Source organism: Manacus vitellinus, unplaced genomic scaffold (genome assembly GCF_001715985.3).
Source record: "Manacus vitellinus isolate BGI_N305 unplaced genomic scaffold, ASM171598v3 scaffold_35_pilon, whole genome shotgun sequence".
Classification (NCBI taxonomy): domain Eukaryota; kingdom Metazoa; phylum Chordata; class Aves; order Passeriformes; family Pipridae; genus Manacus; species Manacus vitellinus.
Window position 1 is genome coordinate 1,185,887 of NW_021940498.1, and position 16,950 is coordinate 1,202,836.

The 16,950-nt window shown below is 40.3% G+C and overlaps 1 protein-coding gene across 1 annotated transcript; it reads left to right on the plus strand.

Moving 5' to 3' along the window:
• The first annotated feature begins 5,867 nt into the window (after positions 1-5,867).
• CHMP2B (charged multivesicular body protein 2B) lies at positions 5,868-16,697 on the plus strand. Its single transcript, XM_018077028.2, has 6 exons — positions 5,868-5,954; positions 9,037-9,129; positions 11,950-12,144; positions 13,987-14,089; positions 15,116-15,222; positions 15,363-16,697. Exons 1-6 carry the CDS (start codon positions 5,868-5,870, stop codon positions 15,474-15,476), a joined length of 699 nt encoding a protein of 232 aa, XP_017932517.2. The 3' UTR covers positions 15,477-16,697.
• The last annotated feature ends 253 nt before the right edge of the window (positions 16,698-16,950 follow it).

The following is a 16,950-nucleotide window of genomic DNA, read 5'->3' on the forward strand; positions in this document are numbered from 1 at the left end:
TCTTTTTACCTTGACTCTTAAGTGCAGACAGTATGTGAGGCTACATAAGGAAACTTCTGGTTTCTTTGCACTTGTTTCTTGACATCCACAAACTATTTCTTACTATATTGGGACAATATATTCTCGGTGGGGGTGGACTCCTACTTTTGTCCCCCACATTTACAGCATTTCTAACTCAAAGCAGCCATGTTCCTAGATAACAATGTAAAGCAAATAATGAAGAGCAACAACCTTAAACTGATTTTCCTAGGTTTGCAGTGCCTTATTTTAGAACAACTAATTGTAGGGTCTTTTAGCCGGAAAAAAAATGCACACACATTCTTAAATATGAACCTAACACAGGTCTTGATGTGTTAAATCTTGATGTTCAGTGAACTCCAGCTACATCAAATATAGCAACTTTACCAGTAATGTAGCATTTTTTCTGGGCAACCTACACTATATTTTATCCAAGAGACACATAGGGAGTACAGACAAGAATAACATTACAAAAAAAGGTCTCCTCTTTAGGATCAACAGATTTGGGTTAAAGGCAAATTATTTGAAAACAAGTTGCTGAGGCAATATTCAATCAAAATGACTACTATCAGCCATAAACATATGGGACCCTCTAACTACCCAGGGTAATAAGTCTTGTATATTATTGCTGGGAATTCCTTCAAAGCCCAAATCATTTTTAGTTTGTAAAGCTCTCTAATTTATTTTCCATGGTTGGGAGGAATCTGCTGCTAAACTAAAAATACAGTTTTACCCCCCATTATCTCTGCACATAAAGAGTCACAGAGCTTTGGGCTAGAATTAACATGAGATAGGCTATTATGACTGTAAGAACATTTAGCAGTCCCTGTTGACTTTGTGGTTTGTAATAATAAATATCCTCCCCATAATATCTTGCTCTATTTTTTTCTAAACTTGATGCCTTGAGGAGGTCTCGAAGCTTGTGATAAAATGCTATCAGCATTTACCTATTTTGTCACCAGCCTGAATTTCCTTTTCTCCCTGGGCAAAGTCATTTAAAGATATGATATTTGCAAGCAAAAGCTCTTAAAAGTATAACCCTTGATTTCATGAATGCCTCACGGATATATGATGTCCTACTGTACTTGATCACTGAAGCAAAACTAAATCTGCTCGTATAAACTAGTGGCACTATTTTATATTGAAGTGTTTGCTCTTTCACCAAGGAAAAACCTTGTAATCAGATGTGAAGGTTATAAAAGATGCAGTCTGCAACTCAAAGGTGTCTTATTATCACCAATCAAGGTAATAATTAAAACCAGATTCCTGTAAGAAGAGGGTATGCATTTAGAGGGCTTCACAAAGTGCTGAACTTCATGCACATAATAAACAGTGCAAAATACTTCTACTTTATTAAGAAGATGCTGAAAGTGATGAAACTAAGGTGTAATCTTGTATATACAAGGATCTTACTTTGTTATGCTGTTTCCATGCAACAGAAAAAAACTTACTTGTCTACTCTCATATATACTAAGGAGGGGGGAGTGTGTTTGTTTATTTGTTTTTATTTTTTCCCACGCAGAGTTGTTCACAAATGTTCATTTAGGAGCAAAAATTTGAGATGAAGGCAACATCCTTTATATGTTCAAGGTTCCAGTTCACTAAAATCTCTTCAGTGAACTGCAGTAACATTTCACATTTAAGAAATGTGAAATTTAAGACACTACAGTTTTCCCTTAACCCATTCTTGCTGGTTTTTATTTATTCATAAGTATAAGTGAATTCAGTAGATTATCAAGTAAAACATGCACATCACAAATATCCTCTCACATAAAAAGACAATATCAATCTTCATAGATACCACCAAGTACTCACAAGAACAAATTTAATCAAACCATGCCTACACACCTAAATATGTCTTTCCCTCTACTCTGTGCACCTTGTGTGCCGTAAGGCATAAATGCTAGTGGTCTATTGACAATTGATCCTTTTTAGACAGAGAAAGCAAAAAACTATTTATTCATAAGACCAACAATACACTCCCTGCTTCACATACATACCCAGTCCAACTTAAATTGTGAACAGATGGGAAGCAAGACATTCCCTCATATTTCAGATTCACCATATTCTTCAGTATTTTTCTAAATTAATAAAAATATACTTTTCATAAATTAAATTTTGTATAATTATAAACTATTTTCAGATGGATAATGCAATGACTGTTCTTCAGCTTACTGACTTGATTCCCTTTGCCACCTCATTTATTGTGGCATTATTCTTACTTGACAGCAATTCACTACTGCCATCATTTGTAGGCAGTTAGTTTTCTCTTCTGAAATCTATTTCATTAATTTTACTTCCAGTGTTTATAAAGGTTATTTCATACCTGTGTATTTATTTGCTAGACATGACTCCCCCTTTCCTCCTACAAATGTGGTATTTTTTACTTCTCATGAGCTTTACAGATGTTGCTGGAAAGTTGTCTAATCTGCAAGGTTAATACGAGATATGCTGTATGAAACAGATTCTTACACTTGTACACATAAATAACTGATTTCATTTTAAACAAAACATGAAAATGAATTTCAGGATCACAGCACTGGAGGGAACCTCCAGCATCTTACAGCCACAGCACTTCCACTGTTCTTTTTCCTCTTCTTTATCCTCTTCTCTAGGGCCATCTTCATTTACCCCTATCATTTCTAACTCCTTATTCTTCTTCACAAATTTACTCTTGTGCCTTTTTTGATGGCCACCGACCCTCCCCTGCCCCTTTCTGCTTCACCTTCTTCCCAGCATCTCTTGTTTGGTGCCTCTGGCATGCGTTGCCATCCCATCCCCACCCTAGAGAGTGCACTCCAATTTCCAAGTGCCATAACTAATGAATGCAATTAGAGATAACACGATGACACACATGCAGACTTCAGCAGAGCCATACATTTAGACACAGCCACAACACTCAGCCTGTGCCACTGCTGATTCAGGTGTTGAGCTGAACTGCAGCCTGAGCTCCTCTAGGGTCTGCTGTTTTCTCCCTGCTTTTTCCTCTCTGTCCCCCTCATAGCTCAGCCTCTCTTTGTATGACTAGGTGCAAAGTCCTGCAGTCTTTGGAGCACTATCTCACAAACTCTTATATGAGCAAGCAGTTTGATTTTGGTAGAGCTCCTCCAGGATAAAGCGAAGCTTTGCAGAACTTGGAAGGTGGCCAGTTGCTGAGGCCCCAAAGACACTTCTCATCACCTTATTTTACATGTAAAGTGCTGTGCATTTCATGTAGCAATGCATTTATACAGTCTTTGATCATTTATCTTTCTCAGGCCTCTGTAATTTTCAACTTAACAGCTTCATTCTTTACTGCACGTGGCCTCATTTGATTTCCTTATATCTGCAGAGGAGAAATTAGACAGGCCCAGAGTAGATCAAACAGTACTGAATTTGGGTCATTATCCACAAAGCATCCCAAGACAGTCTGCCAGTTTGTAAGGGTCTCTTCACAGCAGCCATTTCACCTGAACACCCCAACATGTTTAGATTTAAGCAGACCAAACCTACTCGACTGGTTTAAACTAACTACAGGCTCAAATACTCCAGAGTTCCTTATCTACATCTTTAAAAACAAACACTCCCTCCCTTCCTCCTTTCTTTTTTCTAAGTACAACTCTGGAACACTGAACATCAGCTTTGCTGCTGTTAACCTGCTTTTGTTATCATTCATTTTTCATACTTTTTTTTTAAAAGATGCTCAGTTTCAAATTGAACAGGATATTGTATCATCCTTCTGAAACAGTTTTTGTGTCCCCCTTTTTCTCCATATCCAACAAACAGAAAACACACAGTCCCTGCTTTTATGACTATATCTGCATATAGTCACTAAGAAAGGTTATTTTTTTTTCTGTCTGATTGATTTTTAAAGTTTGTCTATAGCATAAAGTACTAAGATATTCTTTTTACGTTTTGATTTGTGAATAGATCCTGAAACACTGACCTTTAAACATTACTCATTCAAAAGATGAATTCAAGGGCTTTTCTTATCACTACTACCAAAAAGATACAAATCAAGTATATAATAACATCGCAGCATTGAGGCTTGGAGCACAAAAAAAGTCTTGGCAAGCAATAGCTCAGACATACTTTATTTATTGCAACCATGAAGCTTATTACAGACATCTTTGTTTACCTCATCACAATTAAACATTCATGAGGAAATATTGTGGAAAAATGCATTTCTGGTCTCATAGCTAATTAGCACAATTTAAGAGTACCCCATAGTTAAGCTGCCCAACCACTCTCTCAAGGAAAGTGGGGAACCGAATCTAAATTACAAGTGCTCTCCTCCCCTTCATCTGTGCATTTTCAAAAGCAGGATTTCAGTTTTGCTTACCAACCCATGTCTGACTGATCTGACCTAACAAAGAGTACAGGCATACAGGAATAAACTTGTAAAGTGTATTTTGCTTAGCTTGCCTCTTAGTGAATCACTGAACTTCTGTGGTGTCTATGTCATCACATGTGATCTGGATTTCAGTCTAGAACAATCACTGAGAAATAACTAAAGGGACACGTGAAAAATAATGAAAACTTGCTATTTACAACAAAATCAGTATTTTCAGGAAATCAAGGAATACTGACACCAAATACAAAATCTGTACCTTCCTATGTCCACATACATCTTTCCACTGCTATTATAATATTCTAATAGATTGGTTTTCCATGCAAGGTTATAAAAGTGTGGTTTATTAGGCTATTGCTACAATAAAGTTACAATTCTTCCTTGGGTTGAATTTATATCTAGCTATCAAAATGCATTACTATGTTCCAGTCACTTCTTTTTTTTCTTGCAAATTTACATACCCCTCCCCTCCAACATTTTAAAGTAATCAAAGGTGTATCTAGCCAGTATTCAAACCAACAGCTCTGTATTTTCTACTGTAGCTCCTTTTTTAAAATTATTTTCTAAGGCCATGATATGTACGGAGGCAGTTGCCCATGATGAAACCTCAGCTACCTTATGAACTACCTTATTAAAAATTAATTGTAATTAGACATTGAAACCCAAGAAAATTATTAATCCTTCTTCCATACTCTTACATCTTGTGAAGCACGGTGGCGGTGACCCTCAGGACAAAGGCTTATCTTAGAAAACTAATGCGCAATCAGTTCCCCAGACGCGGCAACAGCTCGGGGTGAGGGCTCAAGGCTGGGATGGTCCTTAATAAAAAAATCCTGAGCCCCACGGTGCGTGTCACAGTCAGGCACCGACCCCGCGCGTGTCCGACTGCGACCAGCGCCCAAACCCCTACAGCTGCATCGCTGAATTTCCATGGGATCTACTCCATCACACGAGCTGGATTCCGGCCTGGAACAAGCCGTGAAGAGGAAATAAAGGGACGCAGGAAAAAAAAAAAACCAGCGAAAACTTGTTACTCGCAACGAAACCGGCGCTTTCAGAAAAACCAGGCGGCGAACTCGGGAAGAGCGCCACACCGCTGAACTGAAATAAACTTTTATTTATTTTTTTTTTTTAATAATTACACGCGAATAAACCCCTCCAAAAAAAACCCCCAACCAACCAAACAAAAAAACCCCAAAAAACATTTTAGCGGTGCAGGGAGCGGGGATGCCGGGACACCGCCACCCCCGGGTTGGGGTGGGGTGGGGGGCTGGTGGTTCCTCTCCCGCGGCTCGGGGGTGGCGGGGAGGAAGAGAAACCGCTGCCCCATCCCTGCCAAGGACTCCGCCGCGGAGAGCGAAGGCGCCGAGCAGCGCCGGCTTCGGAGCGTGTTCCCGCCCGCACAGCTCGGGGGAGGCGGAGCCGCGCCGAGCCCCGCCGCCCCGCCCGCCCCTCGGCCCGCGGAGCGGAGCGGGCGGCGTTCGTGCCCGGCCGCTTCCTGGTCACCCGGAGGAGGAGGATGGTGCAGAGCACAGCAGGGCCGGCCGGAGCGCGTGGGGGTCCGTGCTGCCGCCATGGCTCGCTCTTCAAGAAGAAGACCGTGGACGTGAGTGGTGCCCCGGGGGAGCCCGCGGCCGCCCCCAGCCCTGTCCCCTCCCCTATCCCCATCCCCATCCCTCGCAACTGCCCCGGCCGGGCTGTCCCAGGCTGGGGCTCGGGAATGGCAGGGACCCCGCGGGGTCGCGCTTCGAGGCCCCGCGTCCCGAGAAAGGTCGCAGGAGAGGAGGAGGGAGAGGAAGCGAGGAGGAGCAGGAGGCCACGCCGCCGCCGTGCAGTCACCGGCGGCGCCAGCGGATAGTCCCCGGGCCGGGCCGGCCCTGGCACGCTGGGGAGGGGAGTTCCTGAGCCTCGAGGGGTGGGACGCGGCCCCGTCCCGGGCTGTGGGTGAGGGAGGAGGAGCGAGGGAACAGAGCAGGCCCGCCGGGAGCTGCCGGGGCCCAGGAGGGAGCGGGTGTGGGATCCAGGCTCAGGCGCCGGGAGCCGCCACCGCTCGGCCCTTGGGGGCTGGAAACAAGTTGGCGTCGGTGTCTTTGTAGCCAGGCTGTCACCGGAACGCTAAAACTTGAGCAGGAATGACGATCTCCCAATGTAACGCCAGGAAAGGTCACTTACCTGCCAGCAAGTCCTGCTGGCGACCCCTCAGCGCCCCAGGTCGCTGTGCCCCAGGTGTGGCGTGGGTTGGGGAGCCCCAGGTCCGGCTGTTCTGGCATGTTGGGTGCCCCGTGTCGCGTCTGGAGGGTCGGCGTTTGAAAAGGGCTCGCCAAAAATGACGCTGCGCATCCACCAATTGTGCATCACCTGGGGAGAACACGTAGGGTTCCCGCTTGTCTCTTCCCATCTTTGGTTCGACACCTGAGGAGGGAGGGAAGGGGGTGTTGGCTCTAAGCTTCCATGACCAAGGCAGATCGTAGGAGAGTGAGACAGCACTAAGCTGCTGTGACCAAGGCCGATTGTAGGATCCAGGTCAAGCCCTTCCTGGATGTCTCTTGTCCAACCTGTTTTAAGGAATGGCAGTGCTTCCTCCTTGCCCTGGTGTGCGAGACGGCGGCGTGACACACGGGAATGGCTGGTTATAGAAGACTGTCTTGGGAACACCCCATCATCTTCTATCTGCTCAAGCAAAGCTGGGAATTTGCTTCAGTTGTCAGAGAGAAACAACAGCCAAGTTCCCATCTTGGCCTTCACCTCTATAAGCAAATGAAAAGTCCTGTAGCTGCAGACAGTGGTTGCTTTCAGTTTATTGCTATCCATGGTTTGAGCCATTCTGTGAGACCAGAAACCATGGACATAAGCATCATGCTCGCCCTCATTGTGTCCTGACTTAAGTACAGCTCTTGTTTCTTACCATTGTGAAGTTCCTACCTCTCAAGCTTTCTACACTAAGGGATTTTTTTTTTTTTAATAGTTAGCATAGTTAGAAAAGCCAGTCTGGTATGTAGCTATTAAGCTTTTTCTTTAATTTTTGCAAGTGCAGCTATGCTAGCAATATACATTTATCTGCCTTCAAAATTACTTGCCTCTAGCGTTGTTCTCAGAATGATTTCCACTGCTGCTTTGTCAGTGTGAAGAACAGTGTTATATTCCATGTCCTCTTTCAGTTCTTCGTTATTGTCTATTGAAAAGTCTGCATCTCCTAAAGATGCTTTTTGTGTAGTTATCAGAGTAGCAGTAGCACTGTAAAAGTAGGTGTCTTTTTCAGGGCATTTGTTTGGAATAGGTATTTATATTGGTTGAAAGAGGTAGTGTGTATTCTGTCTTTAAAATGCTACTGAAGGTTTGGGTTGTTTTTTTTTTTTTATTCAAACCTATTACTGTTGAAATAATTTCAGCAATGGATGTTTTACAGTATTTCTGAATGTGGGGATGAAGAATGTGAACACTTCTTTCTGTTCATAGAAAAATTGCCCCAAGCCTTAAGAAATGAAAAGGATGGCCTGTGGTTCTAGAATTTATCCTTCATGCCTTCATCTCTGTTATTAACTCTGCCTGTACGTATTTGCTTTTCATGTGCTTCAAACTTTGCCCTGATGTTACTTCTGTGGATTAGAAGAAAGAGCTCTAAACAAAGTTTGTGTGAAGTCTGCTCCTTTCAAACTCTCACCCAAAGTTATCTAGTGTTGTGTAGACACATACATTAAGAGGAGAGGAATCTCTCTTAAATCCACTAACTTCTTTCCTCTACAAAGGTCAGAGGATGCTGAGTCAGATGCAGACCTACCTCTCTGCCTTTGCCCAGGTGAATCACACCTAAGCAGATGTTGTAAATTCTAACAGAAGTTAATTGCAACTAGCATGATTGATACCTGGATTGTCAAAAATACTTGCTTTAATAAGTGGATGTCATCACTAATAATTTTTTTAATAGTACAGTGGACAAAACCCCTATGAAGGATGATAGGTTTCACCTGACAGACAGTGTTCAAGCTTCTGCTGGCTGCATCAGTTGTCAGGAGACTTAAATGTGTTATAAAGGCCTCCACTTTCCTATCTTGATATTCTTAAGCATCTTTTAATTGAAAAGGCTCAAACACTGTGGCTTTATAGTCCGACTTGAAGTTGGGCTGTGCAGTGTGGTACATTTGTGGAGGAGAGTAAGCTCTGTCAGATCAGAATAAGGATAGAGAAGAGCAGGACCCAGGACTTGCATCTTGGAGTATCTTCACTTTTTTAGTGGACCTGGGAATTCCTCAGCTGCTCAGGGATCTCATACATCAGATTTCTTCAGCTGCTCTACCTGTTGCAGTTAGGCCTGACTGGTTGAAAAGCAGAAGGATGACACTGAATGTGCTATGGCTGAGTTGGTGTTGAACTCCCAAAAAAAGGTCTGTACTGAACTCTTCCTGTGGGGTGAAGATTCTTGTTATGGTTATGGTGCAAAGAAACATCCCAAGTAAAGTAGCTTTATTTATTTATTTATTTATTTATTTATCTTACAGGATATGGCCTATGCTGCTGAAACCCAATCGTGGTATCCATAAAATTGTACTGTGGCAATATTTCATGTATCTGAAGTGCTGACAGTTCACTCTGAACAAAGAGAGGCTGTCAAACACGCTGCATGCCTGCAGGGTGCTTAGCAGATGTTTATGTGGTATTGAAAACTTTTCCCTATAAATATTTTCTTTCCAGATATAATAAAGGAGCAAAATCGAGAGTTAAGAGGTACACAGAGGGCTATAACCAGAGACAGAGCAGCACTTGAAAAGCAGGAAAAACAACTGGTAAGTAGAGCAGGGAACTTCATTTTGCTCTTGAAAACAAGCACACACACACAAGATGTAACGGAAAACTTGCAAAGTGTTAAAGATACAACTCAGTGTATCTTTACAATACTAGAATACTAAAAAAACTTGTCCTCCCCTTTTCACTTTTCAGTTAGTAATTTTTTTTCCAACATAATTTTAATATTTAAAAGTGATTCTCAGTCCTTGACACAGGAAAATCCTGAAACAACGTGTTTAGATAAAATAACCACATCGTTTTTTCCTGCAATTCTTGACATTTTCTATCCTTCAGAAGGCTTTTTCTAAAAGGCTTGTAAACTGGTGGTCTTGTGGTGGAAAGTGTCAGTGCTATCACATGTTCCCATGACTTACCAGTAGCAGAGAGCACTTGAAAACCCATAGGATATTGTGAATATCCCATAGGGTGGTTATTTTCATTCACGAAGAACTTCCCTAAAATTAGCTAATAAAGGTAAGACTATTTGCCTAAATTAAGATCTATTTAAAACTGACTGTGTGTGAGCTTTCAAGTATCAAGTGAATGAATGCTGCACCTGTGTGGCAGTATAATTGGATAAATGGATGTGACAGATGGTGGGGTTTGATGCATGAAGACACGCTCAGAGTGTGGGAAAAGCTGCGCGAATCCAGCCGGTTTCAGGAGCTATTGAGGTGATGTTTCATGGCAGCAGGTCGTGTGAATACCAAGAACTGGGAATAAGAAACTAAAAGAGAGAAGAGAAACTGTTTCTGGAAGCCTTGACCATGTAAGATATAACAGGTTGCTCATTGATAAGGCATTTTTCAGCGTGAAATATTCCGACTCTGGAAATCGCCTAAATGTTCGTGAATACTCAGGATGAAGTTTTGGTCAGTACAGTAAATTGTTTCAGAAATGTTGGATTTCTGAGGAGGAGAAGAAGAAAGGAGCAGTAAAATACGTCTTTGAAAAAGTTTAAAATTTGCTGTTAGAATGAGAGGATCAATGTACAATAAATATTAATTTTCAGTGTCAGATCAGGTGAAGGACCAAGGGCTTGACAGTCAATCTTAGGACATTTCATTTTGTACTTCCTTCACAAAGACTTTTTTTCCCTTATCTTTGAGGTACTACTCTGAGAAAGCCCAATTATATTAATTCTAAGTATAAAAATACCTCAAAGTATGCAGACAGTTCTGTTTCAGTTCAGTGACCTGATACGACTGTATGAATTTTGATTATTGTTTTTTTCCACAAGAACATAACTGACTTCAATAAACTTGCCCCAAACCTCTAAAAACCAAATAATGGACCCAAAATTTACCCAAATACTTTTTAATTAAGAATAAAAATCATCCATGTATGATTTCTGCAGCTGAATTATCTGCAGTGACTTGGCAATGGTTGGTGTAGTTTTGTATTTCACCTTGAAAAGGCAAGTTATAGATGCTATGTAGGTCTTCAATTTAGTGAGAAAACCCCTGTTTTCAAATCTTTGCTGTTAAAATTAGGGGGTACAAACCAGTGTTTGCTAGTGTGCTTTACTTCTGTTACAGGCCTCTAATGTTTGAGCAATCTCATGCCTCTTACTTGCCAGTCTTTACCTTCTGGGATTAAAAATACTGTGTTTGACACACCCTTTAGAAATTAGGAATTTACAGAGAAGATTCTGTACCAGTGACATCTCTGTAGTAGACTAACAATGATCTTTCCTAGTAGTCAAGGTGATGCAGTGGCTCAGTTTACACTCACCTTTACATGTTTTGCATGTCCTGGTGACTAGTACTTATCTTTTTATTTCCATATCTTTTTATAAGTTCACTTTTCTGGATTACCAGTGCACATAAAGTGAAGCAACTTCATTCCAGTAGTGGGTATATTCTCCTGAAGGATCACAAGTGAAAGCTGGTCTTTTAAAGGCTGCTTGTACTTAATGGTAAAAATCAAAATGCTTGAATGGCTGTATACAAAAAAACTGAGCTAATATGGCAAGACCTCCTTAAAAAGGCTGTAAAGGAAAAAGTGGTTGCAAAGTTTACATTATCAAGTCACAAATCAGAAGGCATACTTTGAAGAATCCCAGCTGACATTTGTGCCAGACTTTTTCCTGGTACCTCTGGGCTAAATAGCTTATTATTTCTCTTTGAACTGACATATTGGGGTTTGGGGTTTTTTTGTCTTGTAAGCCAGAAGTGTCTTTCTTATGGCATAAGCACATGCTGTTGTATATAAATTATACCACTTTTATTATGTTTTAATTTAAGTCCATCTAAATGATGAGGGTAAACAGCCTCTAATTATTGTTCATCCAACTTTATCTACTTCTTCCCCGAAAAGGTTTTGAGGTTATCTCAAGGCTGAAAAAGTGTTTCTTACGTGAGCAATGTGGTTTGATTGCCTGTAAATGCAAGAAATCAAAGATGATTAGAGTCCTGGCACTAGTAGTTGACTGGCCATAAGAATTTCTTCACTTTTTGGGTCTTTTTTTGAAGATTTTTGAAGCGTTGCTCTCTATCCAGATGTGGAATTGGATGTGCACATATAAGTGGATATGACATCACGCAGAAGTGGAGGTCTTTGGGGGAACTGTGGGCTGCCACACTGTAATTCAGTTCTGTTGTGTTTTCTTTTCTTGTGGTCACATCATACCAGCATTACATTCGTTCTGATAAACAGCCTTGATAGAAAATCAAGGAACTATTTATATAACTTTAAATGTCATTAAAAAAAAATTTAAGAGATAGCTCACTTTCGGAATTTCATTGTCAGCGTTAAGGCTTAATTATAGTCTTCCAATGAAAATTCTGTAGAAGTAATCTTCCCCCTTTTTTGAACAGGAACTGGAAATAAAGAAAATGGCTAAGACTGGTAACAAAGAAGCCTGTAAAGTGCTGGCAAAACAGCTGGTGCAGCTGAGGAAGCAGAAAAATCGGACATACGCTGTCAGCTCTAAAGTCACTTCTATGTCGACCCAAACAAAGGTCATGAACTCTCAGATGAAGATGGCAGGAGCTATGTCAACCACAGCCAAAGTAAGGCATTGCAAGACATTCTTTCACATTAAAATGCAGCACAGGGTCGCAAAAATTAAGTTGTGTGGCTTTGTATAAGACAATTGAAAGGGTAGAAGTTACTGCCTGCTGCCCCAAATGGTCTTGAGGACACAGGAGAGAAATGTAATTTTATTTATAGTATTGAATTTCTGTTTAGTCAGTCCAGCCACCTACCACTTTTCTAAGCATATTTTCTTAGGTTGGATGTCTGTCAAATGTTTACATGGTAAAAATAAACTAATACCAGTGAAAGAACTCTTTTAGTACATAAAAAAAACCCCAAACCATGCTGCTACAGAGTCTTGCCTGTATATATTGTCACTAGCAGTTTTTATTGAGGAAAAAGTAGGGCATGCTTCGTCTAGAAATCAAGGCAGTGTGTCACAATAGCTTTATGGCTTGGGCAAGAAGTAGGTTATTGCTTTGAATCTTAAGTTCCTAAAGAAATCTAATCTGGAGTTCTGTTATTCTCTCTGTGCTCTCTAAGGGGACAGTATTGCATTAAGTTTTCTCACAAATCTCATCTCATAAAAGAGCGTGAAAAATCTCAGTTATCTGAGTTAGTTTTGAACTTTTCCCTATTTCCCTGAATTGATCAAGAGGGAGTTTGCTTTTGGCAAGGAGGATTGTTCAGCCTGAGGTGTGGGAAACAGAATTAGCACACAGCACTGTAGAACCAAGTTGTGCTTTTATCCCAGTCCAAGCTAAATCCAGTGAGGTGCCAGTTAAACACAGCAATGCCAATCCCAGCCCTGCAGTGGTACAAAGTCCTGGCTCTGTAGCAAAGACTTACACAGGGGACTTGTCTGACTGATCAGGTTCAACAGCTGACACAGTATTCCTGCAACAGTGTTCATGTGAACAAGTTGGTCTTGCTTTTTAATTATTACATGGTTGGCTTGGTTTTTATCTATGATATATCTTGAATTAAGTTTCTCCAGACCAAAGTGTTGCTAGATTAGTTATCAAGATTAAGTCAGTAGAGAAAAAAAAAAAACAAACAAAACCCCACAAAAATATTAAATAAATTACCCATCATCCAGAAAAATTATGGTTTTTGAAACACAGCAGGTACTTATACAGACTAGTTTGTGTAACGGTATTGGAGAGGAAGGCCTTAAGTTCTTTTGGTCACTTTTAAAGTCAATATTTTGCCCTATCAACTGGGAAGCTTAAAGAATTGTTTATCTCATAAAACCATCAGTGAAAAAAAATATGAGATCAATTGTCTCAACAAGCAAGGCAAATATATGAATGCAAAGATTTCAAAGTATTCTCGGTGTTCTTTTTAGCATGGATGGCACTAACTTTGGACATGGTACTAAGTTCATTTAAGTTACCTGTTTCTTTTAATCATGCATCTGACCCTTATTTTCTGAAGATATATAAACTGTATCAGTGCAGATATTTTTGATGTCCTCTAGTGGTGGGTCAAAGAAATTTTCCTTTCTGAATTAGAACCTGCAGCCAATTGGTTCTTTAAAGTGTGTAGCCTTCAGGTTAGTAAATATTCTCCCATTGGTTTCATTCAGACCAGCTGATTTTTCCTAATATAAGGCCAGGAGAGGGTCATGGTGCAAGAAAGATGCAGACATTTAAAAGTATATCTATTAGAGTAGTAGATAGCAATATTTCTTACTAAGTGCAGACTGTACTGTTGATCTGTTATGTGTCTACAGTTCTCATGGGATGTAAAGAGACAATGAAAGAGAAATTTGGACTAAAGTGTTTTTATCAGAAAACTCTTATTCCTTCTAAATGAATATATTGGTATTTTATAATGTCTCATTGTGTGATTAAGAGTTTTTTCCATATTAATAGACAATGCAAGCAGTTAATAAGAAAATGGATCCACAAAAGACACTACAAACTATGCAGAATTTCCAGAAGGAGAACATGAAGATGGAAATGACTGAAGAAATGAGTAAGTTCTGCACTGTGGGGAACAGGTAGCTGCTCTTGGAAGGGTATAGCCAGTCTGGAAATATTGATGCTTGAAGTTTTATTTCTACAGTTAATGAGACTGACAGCAAAACTGAAGAGCAAACGAAATAATGGATTTCTGAGCAGTGAGACTGAACCTTAGGGTTTTTAAAACCTCTAGGTATTAAGTCTAGGATCTGTTCCTTCCCATCTTCCTGCAAAACATTCATCATACTTTTAGAAAGAATATGCTGGAAGGGAAGAGGGTTTGAAACCAAGTCAAAACATTGTTTGAATAACTGGGGGGGGGGGACTTGTAAAACTGTCTTTTCTGTAACTGATAGTTCTGCACATGCTTTTTCTTCTGTGACTGGACACTTCATTTAGATATTATTGATAATCTCAACCTCACCCAAATGGTGGTATGGTTTGGTTTTGTCTCCTTTTTTTTTATTTTAAGCCACAAGGCAACTTCTTGGGGAGGCATCAAGTTTCTTGTTCCTGAGTGCATGTGTCCACTGTCAACTAAATAATGCCAGACTTCCTGGTGTTATTGGCACAGTCTCCTCCTTGTCCTAATCCCTACCACTGTGTTGGTCATACTAAATGATGTGGACTCAAACCAGTACAAAAACTTTGCAATTTGGAGGAATAAGAGGAAAAGGATTTTTATGAAACTATTGGAGACGTTTTTCAGAAATGTTAAAATCCAGTGTGTATGTGTGGGGGGGGATATACAGGTGCCAAACTATTTTGGTGAAACCAAGTATTTTTATAAATGCCTTACCTGTTGTTTCCCTGGCTGTGCTCACAGGCTTTGCAAGGCAGAGGTTAAGAGAGCCTCTCCAATGTCCAGGTGCTTCCTGTTGGTACCTTACACAGTGCTATTACTACTGGGAATGGTACTACCAGTGGTATTACTACTCTGCAGTGGTAGTCCTGTGTTCTGAGAGGGTAGAAAGATGGTACTAGGTTATATTAGTTATGTTCTTGCTTCATGTGGACATTTTTTTTTCTTTCTCCTAAGTTAATGATACTCTGGATGATATTTTTGATGCTTCTGATGAAGAGGAAGAAAGCCAAGATATTGTTAATCAAGTGCTTGATGAGATTGGAATTGAAATCTCTGGCAAGGTATGGCTATTTTTACTCAGTTCATGTGGGTTTTAAATAGTTTATCCTAGCTGCCTTTATTTTACAGTTTTATTCTAAAAGTCAGCTTGTCATAACATGTGTTGTTGTTCTGGCTAAAGAAAACTTCTGTCTTCTTCTAGATGGCCAAAGCTCCCTCAGCTGCCAGAGGTTTGCCATCTGCATCAACATCAAAAGCTGCCACCATATCAGATGAAGAGATTGAACGACAGCTCAAAGCTCTGGGAGTGGATTAGCTTGGTGGCTAATAATTAGAGTCTGCCTTCTAATTATTCAGCTGTAGACAGATGTACAAAGTGCAAATACTCTCTCAGTGCAACTGATTTCTAGGAAAACTCTGAAGCTTCAGAAATGACAACTCGAAGTTGGTACTGGAGGAAGGAGAAGGGGAGAATGTATTAAATCAATTTACAGAGAGAAGTACATTTGGTATGTTCATTGCATGGACCCTCTTTGACTCTGGACCAACCAGGGGTGTAGTTCTAATGATAAATTCATTTATACCTGATGCAAATCTGTCCTCCAAATTCAAAGCTTTCTTCTATCCCAGCTCCTGATATCTCTCTAGAACTGGCTATTCTGTGGCTGGTGATGCCACCTCCTAGGACAGCACCTATGTAAGATTTATCATTTTTATAAAACTATCACTATAGAAACATTCTTAGTCTGTCATTTTAACACTTCACCTTTGCTCTTCGTTGGAAACTGTTTTTTCCTTAAGAAATAGCCTTGAAAGTCTAGCAAATTTAAGCAGAAGGAAAAGGCATTTTATACAATGCTTTCAAATTCCTGTAGCAACTTTTGAGTTGATTAAATACTAGCTGGTTATTCTTCTTACTGGAAGGGAAGGATACACTCCTCGTGCAGTTAATTTTTCTGGAAGAGGATTTACATTTGTTAGTGAACTTTGTTGCATGAAAGGCACTGATTGAACTCCATTGTACTGTAACATAGCTGGTTTCAACAGAATTGCTGTGCCTTTATGTATATAAATCTTGTACCTTTGTGATTTTCTTTCAGGATGAGTTTTTGAGAGGTGAGTAAACTTGTAATTAAGATGGTTTCACAAAATACTATGGTGAGACCTCTCTGTGCACCTGATGGGACTCAGTGCTGAAGCTGAGAAATGCACTTGTTCAAAAATGCAACTCGTGCACTTGCAAAAAGGACATTTGCCTGAAGCAACATTTGTATATATTTTACAGTATTTCTTAATGGAAGATAACTGTGCATAACTGTATTGTTTGCTAAGAAGCAATTGATCACATTGATAAGCTAAATTAAATTTTAGTTTTGAGAACACTTTTGGATCATAAATGATAATTAACTTGTCTAAAACACTATAATAAAAGTGTTCTGGTTCTGTGAAGGTTTTTCTATGGTCTCTGAACTGCATCAACATGATTCTGGCTTTAAGTGGAATATGCACTGGGCTAGTGAAATAAGAACTGTTGATACTTGAAACAGATGACAAGGCCTGAAAATGCAGTTCCCAGTTATGACTTCCCAGATATTCCTCAGCCCTGACTCTGCTGGAGATTATTTGCCCCTCAGCTGTGCTGATTTAGAGGGGCTGTTCATTGAACAGAAACAACAATCATCTTGGCTATAGAAAGAGAAAAGCAAAATACCTCCTAATAGCAAAACCAGGATAATTGTGTGGGGGACAAACTTCATATAGAGACTTTGCTGCTAGAGAAACTGTAGCAG

Coding starts and splice junctions, on each gene's coding strand:
- CHMP2B (XM_018077028.2), top strand. CDS start 5,868: ATGGTGCAGAGCACAGCAGGGCCGGCCGGAGCGCGTGGGGGTCCGTGC. Junction 5,955..9,036: donor TCAAGAAGAAGACCGTGGAC/GTGAGTGGTGCC, acceptor ATTTTCTTTCCA/GATATAATAAAGGAGCAAAA. Junction 14,090..15,115: donor GGAAATGACTGAAGAAATGA/GTAAGTTCTGCA, acceptor CTTTCTCCTAAG/TTAATGATACTCTGGATGAT.